General features: G+C 42.5%; 1 protein-coding gene across 1 annotated transcript in view; it reads right to left on the bottom strand.

Annotated features, from left to right (window-relative positions):
* The window catches only part of KMT2C (lysine methyltransferase 2C), a 200,504-nt gene that overhangs the window by 10,585 nt on the left and 168,199 nt on the right, over positions 1-21,720 (bottom strand). Inside the window, exons 43-55 of the mRNA XM_034639824.1 lie at positions 21,550-21,613; positions 19,403-19,635; positions 14,804-16,492; positions 10,371-10,583; positions 9,497-9,661; positions 7,913-8,054; positions 7,617-7,764; positions 5,944-6,122; positions 5,639-5,775; positions 4,517-4,766; positions 3,232-3,371; positions 2,748-2,855; positions 38-1,157 (exon numbers count right to left, since the gene is read on the bottom strand). Of these exons, the coding sequence (XP_034495715.1) occupies positions 38-1,157; positions 2,748-2,855; positions 3,232-3,371; positions 4,517-4,766; positions 5,639-5,775; positions 5,944-6,122; positions 7,617-7,764; positions 7,913-8,054; positions 9,497-9,661; positions 10,371-10,583; positions 14,804-16,492; positions 19,403-19,635; positions 21,550-21,613 (4,588 nt within the window). The remainder of the gene's footprint in view (positions 1-37; positions 1,158-2,747; positions 2,856-3,231; positions 3,372-4,516; positions 4,767-5,638; positions 5,776-5,943; positions 6,123-7,616; positions 7,765-7,912; positions 8,055-9,496; positions 9,662-10,370; positions 10,584-14,803; positions 16,493-19,402; positions 19,636-21,549; positions 21,614-21,720) is intronic.

Raw genomic sequence — 21,720 nt, forward strand, 5'->3', positions numbered from 1 at the left:
TAACCGGCTCTGCAGGGCATCCGAATGTGGATCTTACCTTTAGGAGAGGAATCACTCAGGACAAGATCCTCATGGCCTTGCTCCACAATTCGGATCACGAACACGGGGCGCCCGTCTTTCTCCTCAATGGAGCACAGGTAGCGACAGCGCCTGTTGGCATAGCGTGTGCTCCAGTACAAGCGGCTGGCTTCGTAGCCGACAGGGAAGAGCGCTTTAGGAGAATGGAACGCCTGCATCTGTTGTGGAAGCAGCTGACCGATCGTATGGAAGATGAGGCTTCCGACACGGAAGGTGTGGTCGCGTTCCCCGCGCTGCACGATGCTCGCGATCTGCCGCACCTCATCACGTTGAACGTAGACCCGTCTGAAGACCGCGAAGTAACTTAGCTCCTGCTCATGAATCCCCTTTGGTTTGTGCATGGGACAAAGCATAGTTTTATCCTTAAAAAACATGCATTGTGCTTTAATGGCGCAAGTAAAGTGATAAATGTTGGTGCACCGAAATCGGTGACATCCGCTGGTGGCGCCCATCTTGTGGCAGAAGACACACTTCATCTGCAGGCCCCGCCTCAGCGCCAGCTCCACGTTTATCAGGGCTCCGGCCTGGGTCTCATAGACCTCTGTGGACCACAGCGCACAGTTCAAGTGGACCCACAGGTCTAAGTCAAGGTTGAGCAGTCTCGCTGGTCCGTCCGTCAGTCCGTCCCCCTCCTCGTGACAAAAGCAACACTTCCGGTAGTCTTTGGGCACAGGGTCAGGTTTGAGGGAAGTGCCCACTTTCTTCAGAGCCTCGTCTATTTCGTCCTCGCAAGGGGGCTTGAAGCCCCCCTGGGGGATTACGATGTGAACGCTCCATTTCTTCCACTTCATCCCTCTCCACCTCTTATTGATCGGCCTGCAGTCTTCAAACCCACCGTGGACAGTCCTGAGCCGAGGCTTTAACTTGACTGTTACTTTGAGCTCGTCCGGCTTCGCCTCTACTTTGGCTGCTTCAAACGCCGGAGGGAAAGTGATGGGGGGTGATGCCGGGGGAGAAGCTTCTTCCTGGAGCTGCGGGAGGCAGTGCACATCCAGAGTGGAGATGTTGTTACTGTACTGATGAAACGCTTTGGAAGGCGTCTCTTTCACAGGCGACGGTGGCAACAGAGGGGCGGATTCCTGCACAGCAGAAGGGAACCGGAGTAAGAAGAGCAGTTCGTCCCAGAGCAGAAAGCCAAGCAGCAGGGTGTCACCGGGCCTGTGCCCCGGGTCGGGGTGGGGGACAGGAAAAGTGTCTCCAGGGTGAGCGTGAGGGGTCACACACAGCAGAGGCAGACGCCAAACACTGACAGTGCTGACGAACGCCCTCGGGCTGACGACAGCCAGGCCTTGTCCACAAGGCTGTATCTCTGGAGAATGTTCTGCTCCTAAACCTTCTTTGACACTCCTCCCTAACCATAATGAAGCCAGAAAAATCAATGCTGAAGAGAGGAGCTAGCTAGTTTAATTTGTACAACGGAACACTGATTTTTGTTAGACCGAATAAGAACTTCAGAACATAATCTTCTCTGAGCTTATCCCCACTCTCTGAAATTCATGTCTGTTTGTCTTAGGCTGAATTAATTGGCATAAATGTGAAGAAAGAAGAGGCAGTGGTCCCCTATCAAGATACATTATACGTAACTGTTCCCTGAGACTGCCCAGCTCTGATCCAGCTGCTGGAAGAGGTGAGCTCAGAGACAAGCCCCAGGACTTTCTGTCTGGGTACCCACAGGTTCCCCTGTTCTCACACCGCCCCCCCCAACCAGGTATCTGAGAAGACACACCTCACATAAATCCAGGAGCAGGCAGGAACTGCACACCAAATTTTAAAATTATCTGGTAAAAAAGCAATTCCTCCTCTTATAGAAGTTAACATATTAATTTTTTAAAGATTTTATTTATTTATTTTGAGAGAGCATAAGCAGGGGAGAGGAGCAGAGGGAGAGGGAGAAGCAGACTCGCCGCTGAGCAGGCAGCCTGATGTGGGGGCTCCACCCCAGGCCTCTTGATCATGACCTGAGCAGAAGGCAAACGCTTAACTGCCTGAACCACCCAGGCGCCCTGATGTATTTTAATTTAAAATCTAAACCTTTTTGGCACATAGCTTGATTTCATTATACTGGAGACTACTGCCTATTTAAAAATAAGAGTCTCCAGAACATTCTCCCAGAACAGACAGCAGAGCAGTGATCTGCAGGGAGGAATGACTGGCGGCATCACCGCACGGGAAGCCATCCTTCAACACAAATGGTTAAAAAGGTGTATCTGTATCAACCACACATTAGATACACTTACGTCACACAGAATCAGGTACAGCAGGCCATCTCTGCCATGTCATGAACAAAATGCTTTCTCCCCAAAATAGAGATAGACTTACAATGTGTTTGTGAGCAGGTTTTCCCATCAGGGTAAGTTCAATAAGAGTTGCAAGTCTTATGTTGTAATTAAATTAAGATATTTGTAATTATTTAAGTAAAATTAAAGATGTTATTATTATGAGTGTTTTATTCAATTCTGAACTTTTAAGATATAATTCAAGTCTACCCCCCTCTCGTCAAATAGGCTGAATTTATGTGACACAGCAGCACAGGCTGCCCTTTCTCAGCCCGCGTAGCATCGGCCGAGATATCCTGCACACACGGTGCTAGGAACCTGTTCTATCCATCGACATAACCCAAAATCACAGAAGCCACTCACTATACACTGCTGAGACTACCCTCATCTTACCTTGCTCTCTGAGTTTTTTGCTTGTGTGGTTGAGGCATAAAGAACGAAGCAGTTATTACTACAAAAGACGATGTCCTTCTCCGCTCTATGGGAGCTTTCTCGGGAATCCTGAAAAGCAAAGAGAAAGGTGTGGGGATCTCAAGTCAAAATTTCATAAAAACAAGATCTACCCATTGTTGGTTTTTTGCTATGTTAAAAGTGAAAGCAGCTATCTTAAAAGTAAGAAAGTAACTCCCTGCCAATAGTTAGCATATAATTTAGCCAAAGAGAAAATAGACGTACAAAATTAAACTTTATTACCCATATTTCACTCTACTTAGGGATAATATTCAGTTTACCAGTCTGCTGTCACTGCTTGGTTTTAAGCTAAACATGTCAAATATATGCTGAGGCTACTTCCTGGGACCTGTGTCCAATGGAGCCACCGTAAGAGGCCTCTTCCTGACCCAGGAGCAAAGCATCCAGCGCCCAAATCCCCAAGTACCTTGTTCACAAAGGCCGGATCTCTGGAGGACCTGCGCACGCCGCTTCCAAGGATAACGACTTTGCAGTGGCAGCACCACTGCGGTCGGAGAGCTGCGCTTTCTGCGATACCACGGCCAGAATCCTTATAGCCCGAAAGACCTAAATGCAGAAGACTTTCGTTAGTGATTCAAATTAACCAATAACACAGCATAGTACAAGGTGTAAAACTGCACGAAAAACACTTAGAACATGGCGCACTGAACTCACCTGGTATTATTCTTCACTAATAAAAATCTCACCTTCTAAGCAGTGGTGACAGGGCATCTATTACATGCATGGCCCTGGAGTATACACAAGAGGGACACACCTATTCTCAAGCAGCTGGGGAAACAATGCTTGTTCGCAAGGGGCACGAGAGAAAACCAACCCACCATGATACTAATATTCACCCTCAGTGCAAAGAGAGTGGGGTGGGGGATACTACTTTCATTTGAGGGTTAAAATGATAAAAAAATGTTTTATGAAAGATGAAGAGGTACGTGTACAAGAGTCTTAAGTAAGTTCAGTGATTTGGAAAGTCGCAGAGGGCTGAGGAGAGTCCCAGGTAAAAACGTGGTCAGAAAATTCAAGGCACATTTGGAGCATATCAGCCACGCAGGGCGTGGAGGCAGACAGGAGAACAGAGAAAAATGAGTAAGGCAGGAGCAGCTGGAGGCCGAGCTCAAAAACCCAGCACAGGCAGCTCTCAGTAAGTGTTCATGGACGAGAAGTGAGGAGCTGCCAGGTCCTGAGAGCAGGGGAGGGACCGAAACAGGACTGTGAGGGAACGGGGCAAGGGGGTGGGCAGAAGCAGAGGGGAGGAGCAGACGGCCCTGCCCTCCATACGAAGGCACCAGCACATCCCTGGGAAGAGCAGGGCTGGTGGAGACAGTGCACAGGCCCAACGAGAAGGAAGTGGGCGCGCAAGGCACAGAAGGACGAGGGAACCCAAGCACAGCCGCCAGACGCGTGGGCACCCGGAAGAGGGGCAGTCAGGGTGGCGGGCCCTTAGGAGACGCAGGAACAAAATCCACAGGAGGGTCAGCAGCCTGCACAGAAAGCTGGCGCTCCACTTCTTCCTGGGTGACATCCCAACCACTAACGTCACATCACACCACAGAAGATAGAGCACAGAAGGTTCAGTGACCCAGGACTACACCAACACACTGTCGCTTGTTCAAAACTGAAGTGGGATTTTAAAGAGAATAAGCTTAACTTGTAAATGGAGAATGAACTTGAGGGTAATGAAACGTGAACTAGCTCACCATTGCTGGCTGGAGGGAACGGCACATCAGGCTGCTTCAGCCGGTAAGAGCTGGCTAGTCTGGGAGGGTTTGCAGGTCCTGGCGGCGGCCCGCGAAGAAACAAATGCTGTCGACACTCCAAACCTGGGTTTACTCGGTGGCTACTGACCAAACCCATGGATGGAACATCTGGAGCATTACTAACCTCATAGCTGTTAGGAATTCGGACATGAAGAAGGTCGGAAAATGCAGCCACCACACTGCTAATGTTCTAGAACAAAAATGTGAACACTGTGTTAACCCCCGAACGTGACAGTGAGCCACAGAAGCCACAGAAGCACACTGCATCCTTCAGGGGACTGTCATCTGCAGGACATGGACAGTGCAAGCAAATCCAACCACGTTCACTTAGACTTCACAGTCTCTGGGGAAAAAAATCATTTTAATGGACCAGGATCCCCATCCAGCTTTCCTAACAGAAATCCTCATACAGGGATCCCAAGTAACGTTAAGTATTTGCATGAGCGTGAAAGTATTCTAGCTACAGGAAACCGCCACAAGGAGGGAGCTAAACTTAATCAGGTTTCACAGCTGGGCAGAAACTTCCTGTGAGTGGACTCTGTCCAGCTCTGGGCAGGTCTGCAACAGCCCACAAGAATGCTGTCACACCAGGGCTAAGTTATATTGATGGCCAAAATGTCCTATGATCGGACCATCAGTACAGTTGCCAATATCTTCATAGAATCAAGACAGAAAAAACTTCTCAGCAATTTATTAGTGCTTGGTATGAGCAGACGCAACCTGAACATTGACAATGCTTCTGCAAAACTTGTAGGGTCAACAAAGTTCTTTTTCATGGCTTCATTTTCTATGCGTAGTTATCGAAAGGTTTTTCTCTAAAGGACACAGCCTTTAATAGAAACATGAGAATACTAACTTCATTTTGCCCCGGCTTCAGCTGAGATTCCTGGGATGCTTATTCCAGGGTTCAGAAGCAGCCCGGACATCTGACTGTTCGTCCTAGCTCTGACTGTGACTTTTGTCCGCCGTGACCCAGCTGTACACGTCTTGCTCTAAGCCACCTGACACCCCCTTAAGAATAGGGACACAGTTTATAACGTTAAAAAGCTATTTCATCTTTACCTCAGCAGCTGTAGGATGCAGGGTAATTGCCACAGATATAAGACCCGATCGGGGACCATTCGGGGATGAACCAAAAGGTGGTGTGAAAAATAAAGTGCCTGGCTCAGTTTTGATGTCATTCCTTCGAGATTCCAAACCTTAAATGGGGGAGAGAAAGGAAGGAGGGAGAGATGGAAAGAAGGAAGGAAAGAGGGGGAGAAGGGAGGAAGGAAAGATGGATTGAGTGTTAATGGCTTTTCAAAATATCAACATTAGTAAACTGGCATACTGTCAGGAGAAATCTATCAGCTGAGTACTCTCCCTACCTTTCCCAGCACTGCTGGGAAGAATCGGAATGATGGGGGACGGCACAGGCTCCGGAGGCTCCTCTTTGACCAAGGACAAATCCGGGTATCTGCTCACTTCCATCCCAACTACACTCTCAGGAGAGGATGAGGGAACAAAACTGTCAGGAGTGTCCCGATCACCACCGTGATCCTGTATCCTGAGAGAAGAACAAACACAACACGTCAACATGTGCAAATCCACCAGCGGGGGCTTCCTGCACCAACCTAACCCTGTCTACAAGTGGGACTAGGAGGGGGTCCCTTGGACAACGGCATGACATAAGAAGCCAATGAAAAGGTTCAGGGCCAAAAAAGAAATTTCTCGGAAAAAGACCTAAGAAACACATTCAACTCTTAAGCAGTTTAAACAGTAGGTTTCCTCCTGACTAAACTTCAGCATTGAAGTTTAAAGACCTGCCAAGAAAGAAGCCGTTCAGATTACAATCCAGCAGAGAAAGGATGGATACTCACACCTCTGCCAAATTCCAGATCCCCGAGACGATGGGAACAGTCTGCAGCCAGAAAAGGGAAGAGCCATCTCGCACACCCCCACACGCACAACCACAGAGCCCACTGTGGGGCTGCTCGTAGCGGCAACGCGGGGAAAACTTGGTCATTAGGGCTTCACAGGCCTTTATCTTTCCTAATTGATCAAGTACAGTGAAAAGAAGAAGAGAATGGTCTAGCCCAAGAAGCTAGAGTTTAACTAGGGTGACTGAGATCAGAGGGCAAGTGCAGTCTCAAGCTAGTGCTGTAGGATACCCCCAAACCTGGGATCTCCCACTCTCCCCCCACAAAGGAGGCACTGTGATATGGAGACAATCTGAGCAACAGCATTATGGGGAGACCAAGAGTGGCTTCCAGACGGAGTCCCTGTGAAATCCGGGAGTGGAGTGGGTCCCTACCCTAGGGCACCACACATGCACACCTAGGAGACTGCCTCCCACAGCTGCTCCTGATTTCTAGCAGTTAAGATGCAAAAGAGAGCAAGGAGACCTGGATTCTAAATCTGGACGAGTAACTTCTCCTTTTTGGTCCATAGTTTTCCCATTAGTAAAGTAAGGGACTTAATCTAAATGATGTCTCATCAAATAGAGGGTAGTTATCTGATTAACCAAGAAAGAGAGAATCGTCTGATGAGGTACATAAGAACCTTTCCTAGATCTAACCAGGTGGGTTGTGGTTATCTACTAAGGGAAGTAGTCATCTTTTACCCCCCAGTCAGAATCTTGGGTCGAAAGAGCTGACACAAAGAAGGACAAAACTCTGGATGGGACAGTCCTTAAATTCTCTTCCCAAAAGCATTCCCCGGTATCTGTGACTGCTGCTCTTTTATTTTAGACATCTGCAAACATCAGTAAGTGACAATGATCTTTGAAATATTTTGCATACAGACTCATTGCCTTAATGTCCACTTGATTATTTGTTGAACTTCCTATACCACCGAAGAATTTTAAAATGTACAAACTGATTTTATAGTAAGAATGTTTTGCAAACTAAATCCTAAAGAAAACTTCACCAAATTTTCACCCCTTAAATGTTTTTACACACTATCCCTATAGACATTCTGCTAAATATATACATATTTTTTAAAAAAATATGTGAGCTAACTAAATAATAACTTTAAAAATGTGAGAAAAAAGAACCCCTACCTTAATTCTTCCTGATTATTATGAGGTGGTGTTGGCAGTGAAGCTGGGACATCAACTGTCTTGGGGCCTTGAGCAACAGCTCTGGCTAACAAGTCATCCTGGGGTCTGAATGGCAGCTGAAATGTTTTCGGTCCTAGACTTTTGGTAACTGGAAAAGCGAAAACACAGAACCAAAAATAGATTTAGTCAAAACAGATACATGGGAAGAATGTCACAACTTGATTGCCTCTTCACCATACACAGCTGGCAAAGGCATAGTCTTCAAAGGTGCACGACTCGGAGGAGTATCATCATACCTTCATGGCCCATTAATGCGCCGGCTCTTCCAGCAAGTTCTTCAGTTGTCGCAAAACCATTCGCCATCTTCTGACAAGCCATAGGAGGTGGTGTAGGAGGAAGAGAGGCAGGGGGTGTTGGAGGATTACTTAAATTATTCTGCTGCAGGAGACCAAAAAATTTTAAATTATATGCTACAGAGCAAATATGCCATGACCTTGCTAAAACTTAGTTCTGTGAATTTTTAGCACATGGAAGCAAGGCTATAGAAATGTCATCAAGATGCATCTTCATTCCTAAATGCACACCAAGAAGGAAAATAAATGTACAAGGCCAGGAGGTTTTTGGTGGAAGAAATACTCATGCTTGTATGGACAAATTAGCCATTTGCTTACTCGGCCCAGCTTGAGTACTTAAAATTAAGAAGCAAAGTTACATTATTCTATTCTGCACATCTCTTTCCAAATTTCATTGTTATAGCCAGTGAAAGACAGCTTTAAAATTCAACCAATAAATTACAAAAAGTTCTCAAAATTTCCATTATTCAGTTCTCATTAAGATATGCCCCAGTTCTATTAAAGAAAAAAGCAACATAAAAATTTGACAATGTGTGGCTCTAATCCTATAATTACAACTCATATCCTCAATATTAGAATCTAGATTGCCCAAAACCTCTCTAAGAAGCAAAGTCATAGCAGTGACACTGGAATGGCCACATCATTAACAAATGGGAGTCCCCTCCACACATTTCTCTCTGCTTAGCATGTGTCATCAATTTGTCATTTGTTGATTGATCAGTCTCTCAGGGATTGTTGGAATCTACCAATAATACCATGAGAACAAGTGCAAGGTGAAATTACAAATCTGGCAAAGATCTGGGATTTCATGAAGGTAATGAAGTTGTGTTGGAGAACAGCTTGCATCAGAAGAGACGGCGTTTACAAGAGTGAGGACAGGTTCTAACTGAAGAGAAAAGCCGACAATGATAACCAATGGAGCATCACAAGAGAATGAATTTAATACTAAAGTAAGAAGAGAAGCCCTCCAGAAAACTGATGATACTCTCCAATATTTTTGCAAAAAGATCATTTTACATAAGTCAGATGTGAAGTAAAGAATGTCTAATGAGGCTATTATAAAACACAGCTAAAATAATAACACCAAAAGATAAATTTGAATTAGTTTGATATTTTAGTTTAAGAATTAATGTCTAGTTGTAATTAATACTTAAATCATTAGACAATATACATTTTTCAATTTTTTTTCATTTCATTTTTCAGGGAAAATTGCTAACTACATTTTTTATTCTATTTACTATGTATTTGGATTCATTTTTAAGAGTTAATAAAGGTCATAGGAAAACAGGTATTTTCTCTACCATGGAAATACATAATGGATGTTCTTCACTGCTTGTATTCTTACCTATAAAAATTACAAATGTTTATGTTAGAAACTCTTCATCCAGTGAAATTTTAACCTTTTAGCTGAACTAATAAAGTTTAAATGAAACTTGGAAGATTAGATGGAAAAACAAGACAAGCTCTACCAATTCTGATATGGTATCCAAAGAGGAAGCAAGGTAAGACCTTGACGAAGAAACATACCTTGTAGATCAACTGAGAATAGTAATCCGAAACCCCTTCAAGGGTAGCACTGCCAAAAGTTCCTAGAAGTCGGCTCCCACTATTAAATTGGCCACTGCCATAAGGAAGAAAGTGCGCAAAGTTCACTCCAATGATTGGTTCCATTAGAGGGAGCAGAGAGAGCTGCTATTAAAAAACACATTGAAGAGTAATGTACATGGTCAACAAACAGAGCGTTTCGCAACTTTTCTAAGACCCAAGGCAACTTAGTCCAATAAGGCTTGAGAAAAACAAGACTTAAAAATCTCAAGTATCAAAATGCTAGAATAAGTAAGTGAGAGAGACCACAGAATCTCTGAGATATATTTAAAAATGAGCTTTATTCTTATCTGTCTTAAAGGGATGCTGCCAGGCATCTAACAAGAAACACACGTTTCCTTATCTTTGCTCAGCAAGAATCGGGGTGTGAAGGGAGGCCAGGTACCCCCAGTGGCACTCTTAGTGGCTGTCTCCCACCTTCCGTAACAACTACAAAGCTGTAAGAATAGAGTTTACTGCAGGGAGACCAGCAGCTGCATTTCCTTGCATCCAGAGTCACAAGTCACACGGACAGTTTTTCTTGGTGCTGAGGCTGCTCCTTCTGAACACAAGTAAACCTTGACCATCACCTACTAATTCCAGCTATCTTACTGCCATTTTCAGGTGCCAATAGGATATGGCGCAGTTCTGCTTGCAATTAGGAAATCTACTAGACTCCTTGTTGAGACATCACTTATCCTTGTAACTACCTTAATTAGGAAATACGGTGATAAAGAGAAAATTTCCGTTTAATAGGGTTGAAAAAGCATCTGATGTCTCACTTGACTTTCTAAAGGAGCTGCTCCGAGCGACTCACCTGCTTCAGGTGGGTAAAGGTGTCGGTGGTGGAGTACATAGCTTGTTTCTCCTCTTCATCCTTCTTCCTTTTCTTGGAGCGAGGCGCAGCCTTCTCCCCTGTCCTCTGAGCCCGTTTGCTTCGAGGTTTCTTGGTTTCACTTCCTCCATCTGTTTTTGGCAATTGGTTGTTGCCACATCCAAAAACACCTTGCATTTGAGCCCCCAAAGTTTGCTAATACAATTGGAAAGGTTAAGAGATAAGTGAACTATTCACATGCTGGATTTTGCAGTTCATGCTAATCCGGTTCCAGCCTATGACACATATCCCTAACAGGGGTAACTAAAAGTTGAGGAAAGGCAGTGGCCTCAAATGGTCTGTTTTCTGAAATATCATCCCCTTTTCAAACATTATTCTCAAGTACAAAAATTGTTCAGCTGCAAAGCTTGTGGAAAGAGCAGAATTCTTAAGTGTGGCTACTTTCCCTCTCAGAGTAAGCATTACTCCTCAGGCAGGACCACGCGGGTGCCAGTGTAGACCAGAGCTCCTCAGCCCTGCTCTCTGGAGGCTGTGGAGGAAGGCGTGCTCTAAGCCAGACGGCCGTAACAGCCCCTGCGCCACGGTCTTGGGAAGTTGTTCTGTGTTCCCCTTAGGGATGGGTGAAATACAAGGACTGCAGAAACAACAGGTAAGTTCCACAGCCCATGCACCTTCAGTGAGAGGAACAGCTAGTCTCAGATCAATAAAAACAAACAGCACTGGTCATCCAAATTAGTTCATGATCACAGATGTGACTGAGTAACAACTGCTCTATACTTAAAGTCAATGAAAGGGCCTATGTATATGCTAGCAAATAAACCCTTTTCAAAAACAACAACAACAACAACAAAAACCTTTCTTTTAACTTAGTGGCTAAGAAAAAGTGAGAATAAACCAGTCCTTGAAGAGATTCTTAAAGGTACTGCTGTCAATACCTAAAAATATGGGAATTTTTTTAGGGGCCATTATTTCTAAACTTTACAGTTACACTTTGCTAGACAGGTAACTACAGTTGCTAGACTTATTTTGATGTATTCTGCACTGAATCTTTGAGGGTTTGAAGATTATAGTTTCCAGTTTTATTCTAAATGGCTTGGAGCATGCGTGGCAACATTTTTCTGTAAAAAGCCAAATAGTAGTATTTCAGGCTCTACAGTCCATACAGTACTTATCGTAACTACTCAACTCTGCCCTGGTACTGCCAAAGCAGCCACAGGGCATTCATCAATGAACAAGTGTGGCTGTGGTCCAATAAAACTTTTTAAGTTCATGGTCACTGAACTTGAATTTCATATAATGTTCACATGATGTGAAATGTTACTCTTCTTGACGTTTTTTTCAACCATCTGAAAATGTAAAAACCATTCTAAGCTCAAAAAAGAAAGGGTAAAAGATCTAAGCAGGCTCAAACTACCCATCACAGGGCGAGATCAATGGTTCTCAAAAAGTAGTGCCCGGAGCGGCAAAAGGAGTACCACTTAGGTGGGGTTGGTTAGAGATGCACATTCCCTGGTTCCACTCCAGACTTACTGAAATCAGAAACTCTAGGAGTGAGGTCCAGTGCCCTGTGTTTCAACAAGCCCCTTAGGTGATTCTAATATATTAAAGTTTTGAGAACCACAGGCCTAGAACTGTGTCCGTCTCCATATTCATATGCATATGAATCATGTGGGATCTTATTAAAAAACACATTCTGATTGGTAAGTCTGTGGAGAAAAAGATTCTGTGTTTCTTAAAAGTTCCCACGTAAGCTCAATGCTACTGATCCCCAAGGGCTGCACCTGGAGTAGCAAGGACCTAAGAATTTCTTATTGGCTTATAAAGAGATTAAGAATGTAGTTCCTTATTACGGATGTTTGAGTCAAGCACTTTAAGTGCTTTGCAGACATTATCTCAAATCCTCACTATTACCCAAAAAAGCAGGTATTACTGCATTTCAAAGAATACTTCTAATTATTGGAGAGCACAAGGTTAAAAATTATCCAAATATCTGTCTGAGATAAAAACTTAACATTTTAGTGTATCTGTGTTCAGTCTTTTACCTATGCCTACATATATTGTGTTAAAACACAATGGACACACTTTGTATTCTTTTATTTTAGTGGCTTGAGATTGTTTCCCATGACATTAAACATTCTTATATGGCATAAATTTTAGTGGTTGCAAATAAATAAAAAATCTCATTCAGATATAGCTTTATAGAAATAATAATTTAATCAATAACTACTGCACTAAACTTATTTTCTTTCTCTTAAGTTCTCTCATTTTTTCTTTATTAGTAGATAAGACATTAGTTATTCATGTGGTTACATCTTTGCATATTTTAGAATTTATATTCCTTATGCCAGATTCCTCGATACGTACTTATAAGGTCAAAGGTATGCACCTTTTCCAGACGTTACCAGCAGAATGTGTTTTAACTGTTAAAGATTGCAGAAACCCTACATAATAGGGAATAGTATTATTCCTGCTGTGTACAGATGAGGAAATCAAGGTACAGAAAGGGCCGAACCCACCCAGACCATCATCCTGGTAAGTGATGACACATGAACTTAATTCAGGCTGAGTAGTAACCTCATAAACTTTCCAAGAAGGCTCTACCACTCACTGCACAGCAACCGGGAAGGTGCTCTTTTCCTAACCCCAACTTACGTGTAAAGAAACAGACTCAGCATGGAGGAAAACCTGGTCTATCCAACTACTGCCACAGTAATTTTGCCTGCAGTGTGGCTAGAAAGTAAATGGGATTTCATCACTTGTAAACTGGGGATAATAAGTGTTCCTGCCATATGACTAAATAATATCTCGGGCAAATGCTCAGCATAGGATACCTACACCTGGAATATGGTAAGGCATCATTACCCCTGGTAATAAGGCACCTGACCCCTTGCCAACCTCCTAAATGGATATGAGAATATGTGGCACAGTCCAAACACTTATACATATATACAAGTGATCTCATTCCTTTTTCTATCATAATATCCTCTCTATATAATACAATCATCAGTATTAAGACTTAGCTTCGATTCCATACACTGAGTACTTCTTATGTGCTAATACTGTATTAAGTACTGAGAATACAAAGGTGCTCAAGAAGCAGACAATGCCCTTCGAGAAGCTGATCGAGTGGTATTATAAACACTGCTATGTGAGCGTATGGGCACCGACACATCTGAGAATGGCTGAGCTGAGAGAGGTCTAGGGAAGATGATTCTAGAACTGAATTTTAAAAGAAAAGAAGACATTGGCCAGATGTAAAAAAGAAAGGAGAGCAACAGGCAGAATCAGCAGCATATGGCCACACGTGGAAAGGTGAAATCAGAAAGACCTTCAGAGGACTGCAAGTAGTTCAGGATTCCTAGGGACACAGAATGCAGTGGAGAGAGTGGTTAGAGACTGGGCATATTTGGTGGTGACAAAGAGGACTAAAAAAATATTACTGCTAAAGTTTACAAAAGTTACCTGAATCTATCAAGCCAGTACTCAATCTCTACAAAATGGTCAAACACACAAACAGGAGAAAACAAAGAGTAAGACAACACTTGCTGAAAGAACGGCTTCATTAACAAACCTTAAAATTGAAAATCTGAACAAAATATACCACTTCACCCCCACTCAATTAAAAAATGAAAACTGTATAATCCCAATTGAAAAGCACTACAGGGAAAGCTTAATGAATACACCAGTAATGGTACTGCAGATTCTGAAAGATAAGGAAGCAAGAACATTCAAGCAGACCAACTCTTACAACCCAGAAACCCTAGTTTGGGAAATATCTCAAGGAAGTTCACTGAAACACAGGGGATGGANTTTTTAAAAAAAAACTTTTTAAAAAAAAAAAAAAAAAAAAAAAAAAAGGCAAACTCAATGTTTTGAGGGCAGAACATTGAGACACAGGAAACTATGAAGATAAAATAGTAACTTAAAGGTAAAATAGTGTAAGATTCCATTTGTATTAAACCAGGTATTAACACCTTGGAACACAATGGATTCCCAACATGGGTTGCCCCTGAGAGTCCCCACAGAATTAACAGGTACAGGAGCTATCTTCTGTATTTCAAAGAGATTAATGGAAACTGCATACTTCTTTGCAATAAAGATACATAGACATTCACTCTTTGCTTCAGTTAGATCAGCTCAATGTGGTAATAATCAGCTGACAGGCATGTGTTACATATGAAATGTATTAGTACATGTCTTTGATTTTTGAAGAAAAAGTAAACAAATTATTACTTGTTTTATGGGTGTGTGAGTCAAAACATGGGCTCCTCAGAGGTAGAAATAACATTAAAATTTGTCCTTTAAAAAGTTGCAAACTCTTGTTGAAATTAATATCGTGGCTGGCACTAATCTGTAACTGTAACTTAAAACAAAGGGGAGACAAGAAAGTTGCCGTTTTCAGGGAGCACACTTACCAATCCTTCGACTGGGTTCTGCCTCTCAATGAGTTTGTTATCCTTTGTACAGTCGTCTTCTGAACAAAAGCTGCCTTCAGGTTTTTGACTTAAAAGGGAAGATGATTTTTTATTTTTCAGCAAATGCTTCAGAAGTTCATTGCCCGAATCTCCCTTGGCAGCAGGGGCCCCAGATACCTGGGGAGGACTCTGCCCGGAGGGGACAGGACCAGCCACAGCTCTTTCTTCGGCCCTGCTCCCCGTCTGCCCCTCCAGTTCAGGCCCATCTTGGCGCGGGCACCGTTGCGGCTCAGCCGCCTCTAGTTTGACCTCTTCGGCAGCGGCAGGGGTTTCCATGGAGAGCTTATCCGCCTCCGGGTTTGCAGAAGGCTGTGGATTTGGAGTTCCCTGTGATAAATCACTGTGGGGCAGCTTGTTTTCCAACTCCGGACACAGCTGGCCGGCTGCCGTGTTGGGAGTTGACGGGCAGACGGGCTCCGCCGACTCAGGTTCGGCTTGCGGAGGAAGCTCGCCGGGCGTGTTCACTGTAGGCGTGGAGGTAGTTTCTGAGATACTTGGGGTCGGTGGAGCAGTTATATCTGAGTGGGGGGTGGACGGCGCCCTGGTGGATTCCACATCCTCATCTTTCTTCTTCTTTCTTGTTCTTTTCTTTTTCCCTTTTTCTTCTGGGATTATGTCAGAATACAGCTGGATGAGAGACTGGGCTGATCCTGGATAACCTTGTCCATGGGTTGCTGCAGGGTCTTGGCCACAAGGGAGACTGCTATTAGCTACTGCAGGTGCCGCAGGTAAAGCAGGTGTAAAAGGAGGCCTCACTGGCGACTGCTGGAAGCTGGCTGCAGAAAGACCTCCATGTACCTGCTTGACAGAATGGAAATTTGGGCTTCCACCAGGAATTGATGGTGAGTCAGGAACAAAGGAGGGAGGTCCTATCTGCCTTCGCTCATTGGTTTGCATGAAAGTCTGGGAAGGAGGGGAATTAATAGATCCCTGTTGTATAGTCTGCTGCTGTGAGCCCTGCCCCATTTGCTGTTGGTGCTGTGGAGACTGTGGAAGGGGCCTGGGAGGCTGGGGGAAGTCACAAGGCAGGTCAGAACTGTAGAATGGAATCTGGGAGCGCAGCGGGCCATGCGGCTGCATCCCCACCCCCTGCTGCAGAGCTCTCTGTCTGTCTACCTCTTGCATGAGCTGGATTCGTTGTCTTTCCTGCTGTTCTCGTAAACGTTCCTTTCGTTCCCGTTCCTGGAAACTTTCACTGAAGGGGTTATTGTCATCAAATTCCACCCGTGGTGGTGGTCCACTCTGTGGATTTGCACTGGACACCGTCCCTGGTGCTGGTGTGCAAGTTCTTATTGGTAACTGGGCAACAGGAGGCTGAATCCTAGCAGGATTGAGGGGGAGGTGGGCAGGAGCACTGGTAGGCTGCCACCCAGGTAAACTAGGCATTCTAGCAGGGCTGGTGTGCCCTGAAATGACTGCTGTGTGCTGCTGGTGCTGCAGCTGCTGTGGCACCATGGGGAAGCTGGGCTGGCTCATGGCAGGTGGGGTGGCACCTGGAACTAGGGGCGGCTGGGGCTGGACACCTGGCATTACAGTAGGCGGGGCCACTGCACACTGCTGCTGCTGCTGCTGCTGCTTGATCCGGTAATCTTCAATCAGCTCGGCGTGCTCTTTCTGTTGCTTACGGATCTGGAATCATGAAGTTAAGGTTACTCATCTATTTATACGGCAGGTATCGAACTACATCACTGGCTGATGATTACAGCGGGGGTCATATATAAGGAAGATTTTGCAGAGGCAAAAGTATTTTGCTTAGGCAGTGCCAAAAATCACAAAAAACTGGATCAATAAACACTAACTAAAGACTGCCAATCTTTTTAAGAACAGAATTTTCCTAAAGTCATTTGTAAAATTTCTTTACATAAACCAAAAACAAATTCAAAATACATTTTTCTGAAATACATATTTTAAAAACCTTACCATAAAAGTCATAAACTATTTAAGCGACACATCAAAAAGTAAGATAAAACAATAAACAGGTCAGCGAACTGACCTGCCTGAGAACTTACATTAATACACACGGTTAGAATAACCAAGAATTAACTCAAACTTGAACCACTTAAACAAGTTAAGATTTCATTACTTAAGTATACAAAAATCACACAAGACATTAAAACAAGATGAAATACTAGCAGGTACACCACTCTGCCCCCAGGTTAAAACCACTAGATTGGTGAAACTCTTCGGATTTAAGGGATCACATAATCAAATTCTAATTTCTAAAAAACATCCAAAACTCTGAGGTAATATTTTAAATAGTTCCTAATCTGCTCCTAATATAATGACTGACTCGTGTCTGTTAATTCATTCCAAAAACCCTTATGCCACGATGTACCAGATGCTACGGACCAATCTCAGTAAAGATGCAACCCCCGTCCTCGAGATGCACTTGCTCGGGAAGGACAGGAAGCGAGGCCAGTGCTGCACATGTCCTCTGTAACCACCCACCTTTACATGCATTCTACACTAGCACACCAAGCCCAGCAGTTCTAATTGTTTTTCAACTTATTTTCTTTAGTTTCTCAGACAGACTGGGAAGCTCTCTGCAAAAAATGGTTTTGGTGGGTCTCCAGTGGCTGCAGAACTATCTAATTTTCTTCTTTCCTGACCAGGTGCCTGGCTGGAGCTGAGAAATCACCATGTGACTGGTGAAGCAGGAGGACTGCACAAAGAGTACCAGGAACAGTACTAGGAATACAGAAACGGGGTCATCCATGCCTTTGCCATGACATTTTAAAATACTTTTAAACATGTTATCAGTTGCTTATCTTAATGAGATTACACTGGATTGTTGACAACTGTACAGTAACAGATGATGTGTTCCATTTTCCAAGTCCAGTATTAGCTTCTACATAGGATTTGATTCATGGATATGCAAAAGCCAGGCCCTCATCATAAGGAATTTATAGAAAGACACCAGAAGGCAATAAAAGTGCTAAAATTAATTTATAAGAAATACCTATCATTAAAAGAATTTTACTTGCAACAAACATGGACCCACAGGGTAAATTTAGAGAGAAGCACTCTCTCATTTCAGAACTGTCCTAGTCTTAAACAATAGGGATTACATTACAACCACCTTATTGTGTGGTAGCTACAGCTTGGAGATGAGACACCTGAGCCAAAAATCCCTACCCCGAGAATCAGCTAGGAGCCAACACGTCACCTACCTCTGTGATGACTCAAGACAGTCCTCTTGTGTAAATGGTGGCAACACTAGCTCCCTCAGAAAGTTGTAGCGAAGGTTAAGTAAGACGACATATGTGAACGTGTTTGCCAGACTCCAAGTTTTATTAAGTCAATCTACTCTGGACTCCTCCTTTCCTACTATTACCATCTAGATTACTTTTCAATTTTCTTAAAAAAATTAAAATTGTTAAAAGTAAAACTGACTTTTTTGGGTGTACAATTCTGTGAGCTTCATTGCACATAGAGATTAGCGTAGTCAGCACCACAGTTAAGATTTGTAAGAGTTCTGGGGTGCCTGGGTGGCGCAGTCGTTGAGCGTCTGCCTTCGGCTCAGGGCGTGATCCCGGCATTATGGGATTGAGCCCCACATCAGGCTCCTCTGCCATAAGCCTGCTTCTTCCTCTCCCACTCCCCCTGCTTGTGTTCCCTTTCTCGCTGGCTGTCTCTGTCAACTAAATAAAATCTTTAAAAAAAAAAAAAAAAGATTCATAAGAGTTCTATCATCCCAAAAAATGTCCTCATGCCACCCCTTTATAGTCAAAACCTCCTTCCCCCATCCCTAAGCCTTGGCAACCACTAACCATTGTCCATTCTTGTAATTTTGTCATTTCAAGAATGTTATGTAAGGGATTAGCTTCTTTCACTCAGAATAAGGCTCCTGAGATCCATCCAGGCTGTTCTATATCAGCACTTTGTGCTTGGTTATTACTATTTCAGTGTATGGACATACCACAATTTGTCCAACTATTCATCACTGAAGGCTACCTGCGTGTTCCCAGTTTTTGGTGACTATATGAGTAGAGCTGTTACAAATATCTGTGCACAAGTTTTTATGCGAACCTAAGTTTTTAATTCACTTCGATAATAACTAGGAGTGGACTCTTAACCCATTTTGAACACTAATAATGTTTTACTTTAAACAAAAATTTAAATTTTACTCAAGTATAATTGTTATTTCAGTACGAGCATCTTGAAAAACTTCTGGTTTATAATGGAAGGTTAATAGCAAAATGGTTTCATGTGGGGTGACTGGGTGGTTCAGAGGGTTAAGTGTCTGCTGCCTTCGGCTCAGGTCGTGATCTCGGGGTCCTGCAATCAAGCCCACTGCTGAGCTCCCTGCTCAGTGGGGAGTTTGCTTCTCCCTTTCCCTCTACCATTCCCTCCCACCCCATTTGTGTTCATGCACTCTCTCTCTCTCAAATAAATAAAATCTTAAAAAAATGATTTCATTTTTCAGCAATGCATCTTTTAAATAAGATATCCCAATGTATGCTAAAACCAAAATATTGAGAAGAAATAATAATAAAAACATCCCACATGAAAAAGAATAACCAGATTGCTTCAAATCACCTGTTCTAGCTGTTTCTGAACCATGCTTTGCTGTTCAGTAACATGCTTGAGTTGTTCCGCATCCTCTTCTGGAAATTCACGCCCAGCTTTCTTGGCAGTACGTTGTTTTGCTGAAAGGGCCTTCTTAGATTTTCTGTGTGCACCAATTTGTTCTTCAAGATATTTCTGCTGCATCTGAAGAAGCTGTTGGGTCTCCTGAAGCCATTCTTCATACTGTTTACGCTGTGAATCATCTAAGGAAAAGATGAAAATTCATCTGTGTTAATTTTCTAAAGGATCCAATAATGTAAAAGTTACACAAATCCATTTTGTTAGGAAATGCAGTTTCACCATGACCTTGTAATAGGTGTCATGAAAACATAATACTAAATATTAGACCACAATGTAACTACCAAATAGGAGACTTTAGAAAAATATTTATTTGAGGAAACCAAAAAAATGCATGTTCTTAGTACACACGTTAACTTCATACTTTGAAATACTACAAATCCAATCTTTGAAAAACAGAAGACTTTAATCTAATGGAATGCTTTTTACTACTGAATTATGAAATTCTCTAACTCACATTCCAAGGCATCTATTAGGTTATATGTGTATTGTATTAATTCAACTTAACAGAATGTATTTATTTTGGGTTTTTCTAAAGACATTTTTGGAAATATTTTGTTTTGAAGAAACAAAGTTAGGTATACACTACTAAGGTACCAGAGCATGGATTAGGTATCATTTCCCATGCTAATTTTCCTAAGTTTGTAAGATTTTTCCTATTTTTTAATAGTGAAAAAATATCCTTAACTTTGAGGAAGGGAACCTAAACTCTTTTAGAACGGACCAAAATGAAGTCTATGTTTTATAAAGGAAATCCGTAAGTTAAAAACATCAGTAACTTTTATGAATTTCGTAATTTATATTTCTATAAATAAGCAAAGATGTGGAAAAATTATTAACCATGTAAAGTCTTTTCTACTTTTATGACTGTCATAAGTATCTCCCCAAATAGTTATATCTCTTCATTTTGTACGAATATTCCTTCTTTATTCTTTAAGGGCACTTTACGTCACTGATGCCAAATCCCAAAAACAAAAAACAAAAAACAAAAAAAAATCATCTTATGGTAGTAAAATTCAAAATATACCTTTTTGACTCACTATTAAGACAAAGAAATGAATAAATACAATTCCAAGAAGGACATTAGCTGAAAAATTACATCAATGATAACAGAATATTGTCATACAGTAAGAATCCAACCAAAGCCAATGGGCACAATAACGCCAGAAAAAGCCAGTTGGTTATAGTAGTATACTTGTTTTTAATGCAAATATGTGCTCAAATTATAATTATGATTAAATGCAGGGGTTAATTTCAAAAGGTCAGACTTTGGGTTTGTTCCTAAACCCAGAAGTTCCAGTACATGTATGAACTTGAAATCTAGTCTACTAAATTTGAAGGGCATTTTTCAAGAACAGGCTTTTTCACAAGATTTCAGAAGTTCTGCTTCTGGTAGAATGAGACCTACCGCAAGGAAAGCCTTTCTGGTTTCTGGAACCAGGAGAGCAGAGGTGAGCAAAATGAAAAATAATGGTGAAAAAAAAGTTAGCTAAACAGTCTGAAGATTTCAGAAAGGTTCAGTTTGGGGAGAACTTTAAATACTACCCTGAACCACCTCGGGACCCTGAAGGTAACTAGAAAGGATTCCACGGCATCCTCCATCCTTGACCTTCACACCATGCTGCTAACCCAACTTATTTCTAAGCATATTCCCTTTGTTGTTCCCATTTCGTTTCCTTGTCACTTAGGCAGACAGTCGTCAGAACAAGAAGTGGTTTAATTCTACAGATTGTAAAGTGCCCAATCTATACACAAAAACAGTAAGAACAATATTGAAGAGAATGGGGAAGATGGTTTTTCTGTATTAAAATATTGACCTCTAACTAGAATTCTTCATGCACAGAGAAAAAGAGCAATGAAAATACATGCCTTCAGGAACAGATGTCTAATAGGGCAGTGACGCTCCATAAAAGATGAGGGCACTTAGACTTAAAGTAACACATCTACACTAACTCCAATTTTTTTTTTTTAGAAGAACACAAATATAGCGCAAACAAGCAATCCCCAGAGAACACATAACTTATTAGATTTATACTTACTGACAAAGCCTGGACCAAAATTTGGAGGATTAGGCCTAGAAATCTGATGTGTTATACTGCCATCCTAAAATAAGTAAAATTTACAAATAGGTTTATTCCACATTTCAGTTAAAGGGGGAAAAATTTAAAAATTTTTAAAAAGATATAGAAAAAAAGAAAGAAAAAGAAATG

This window comes from Ailuropoda melanoleuca, chromosome 1, assembly GCF_002007445.2.
Source record: "Ailuropoda melanoleuca isolate Jingjing chromosome 1, ASM200744v2, whole genome shotgun sequence".
Taxonomy (NCBI): Eukaryota; Metazoa; Chordata; class Mammalia; order Carnivora; family Ursidae; genus Ailuropoda; species Ailuropoda melanoleuca.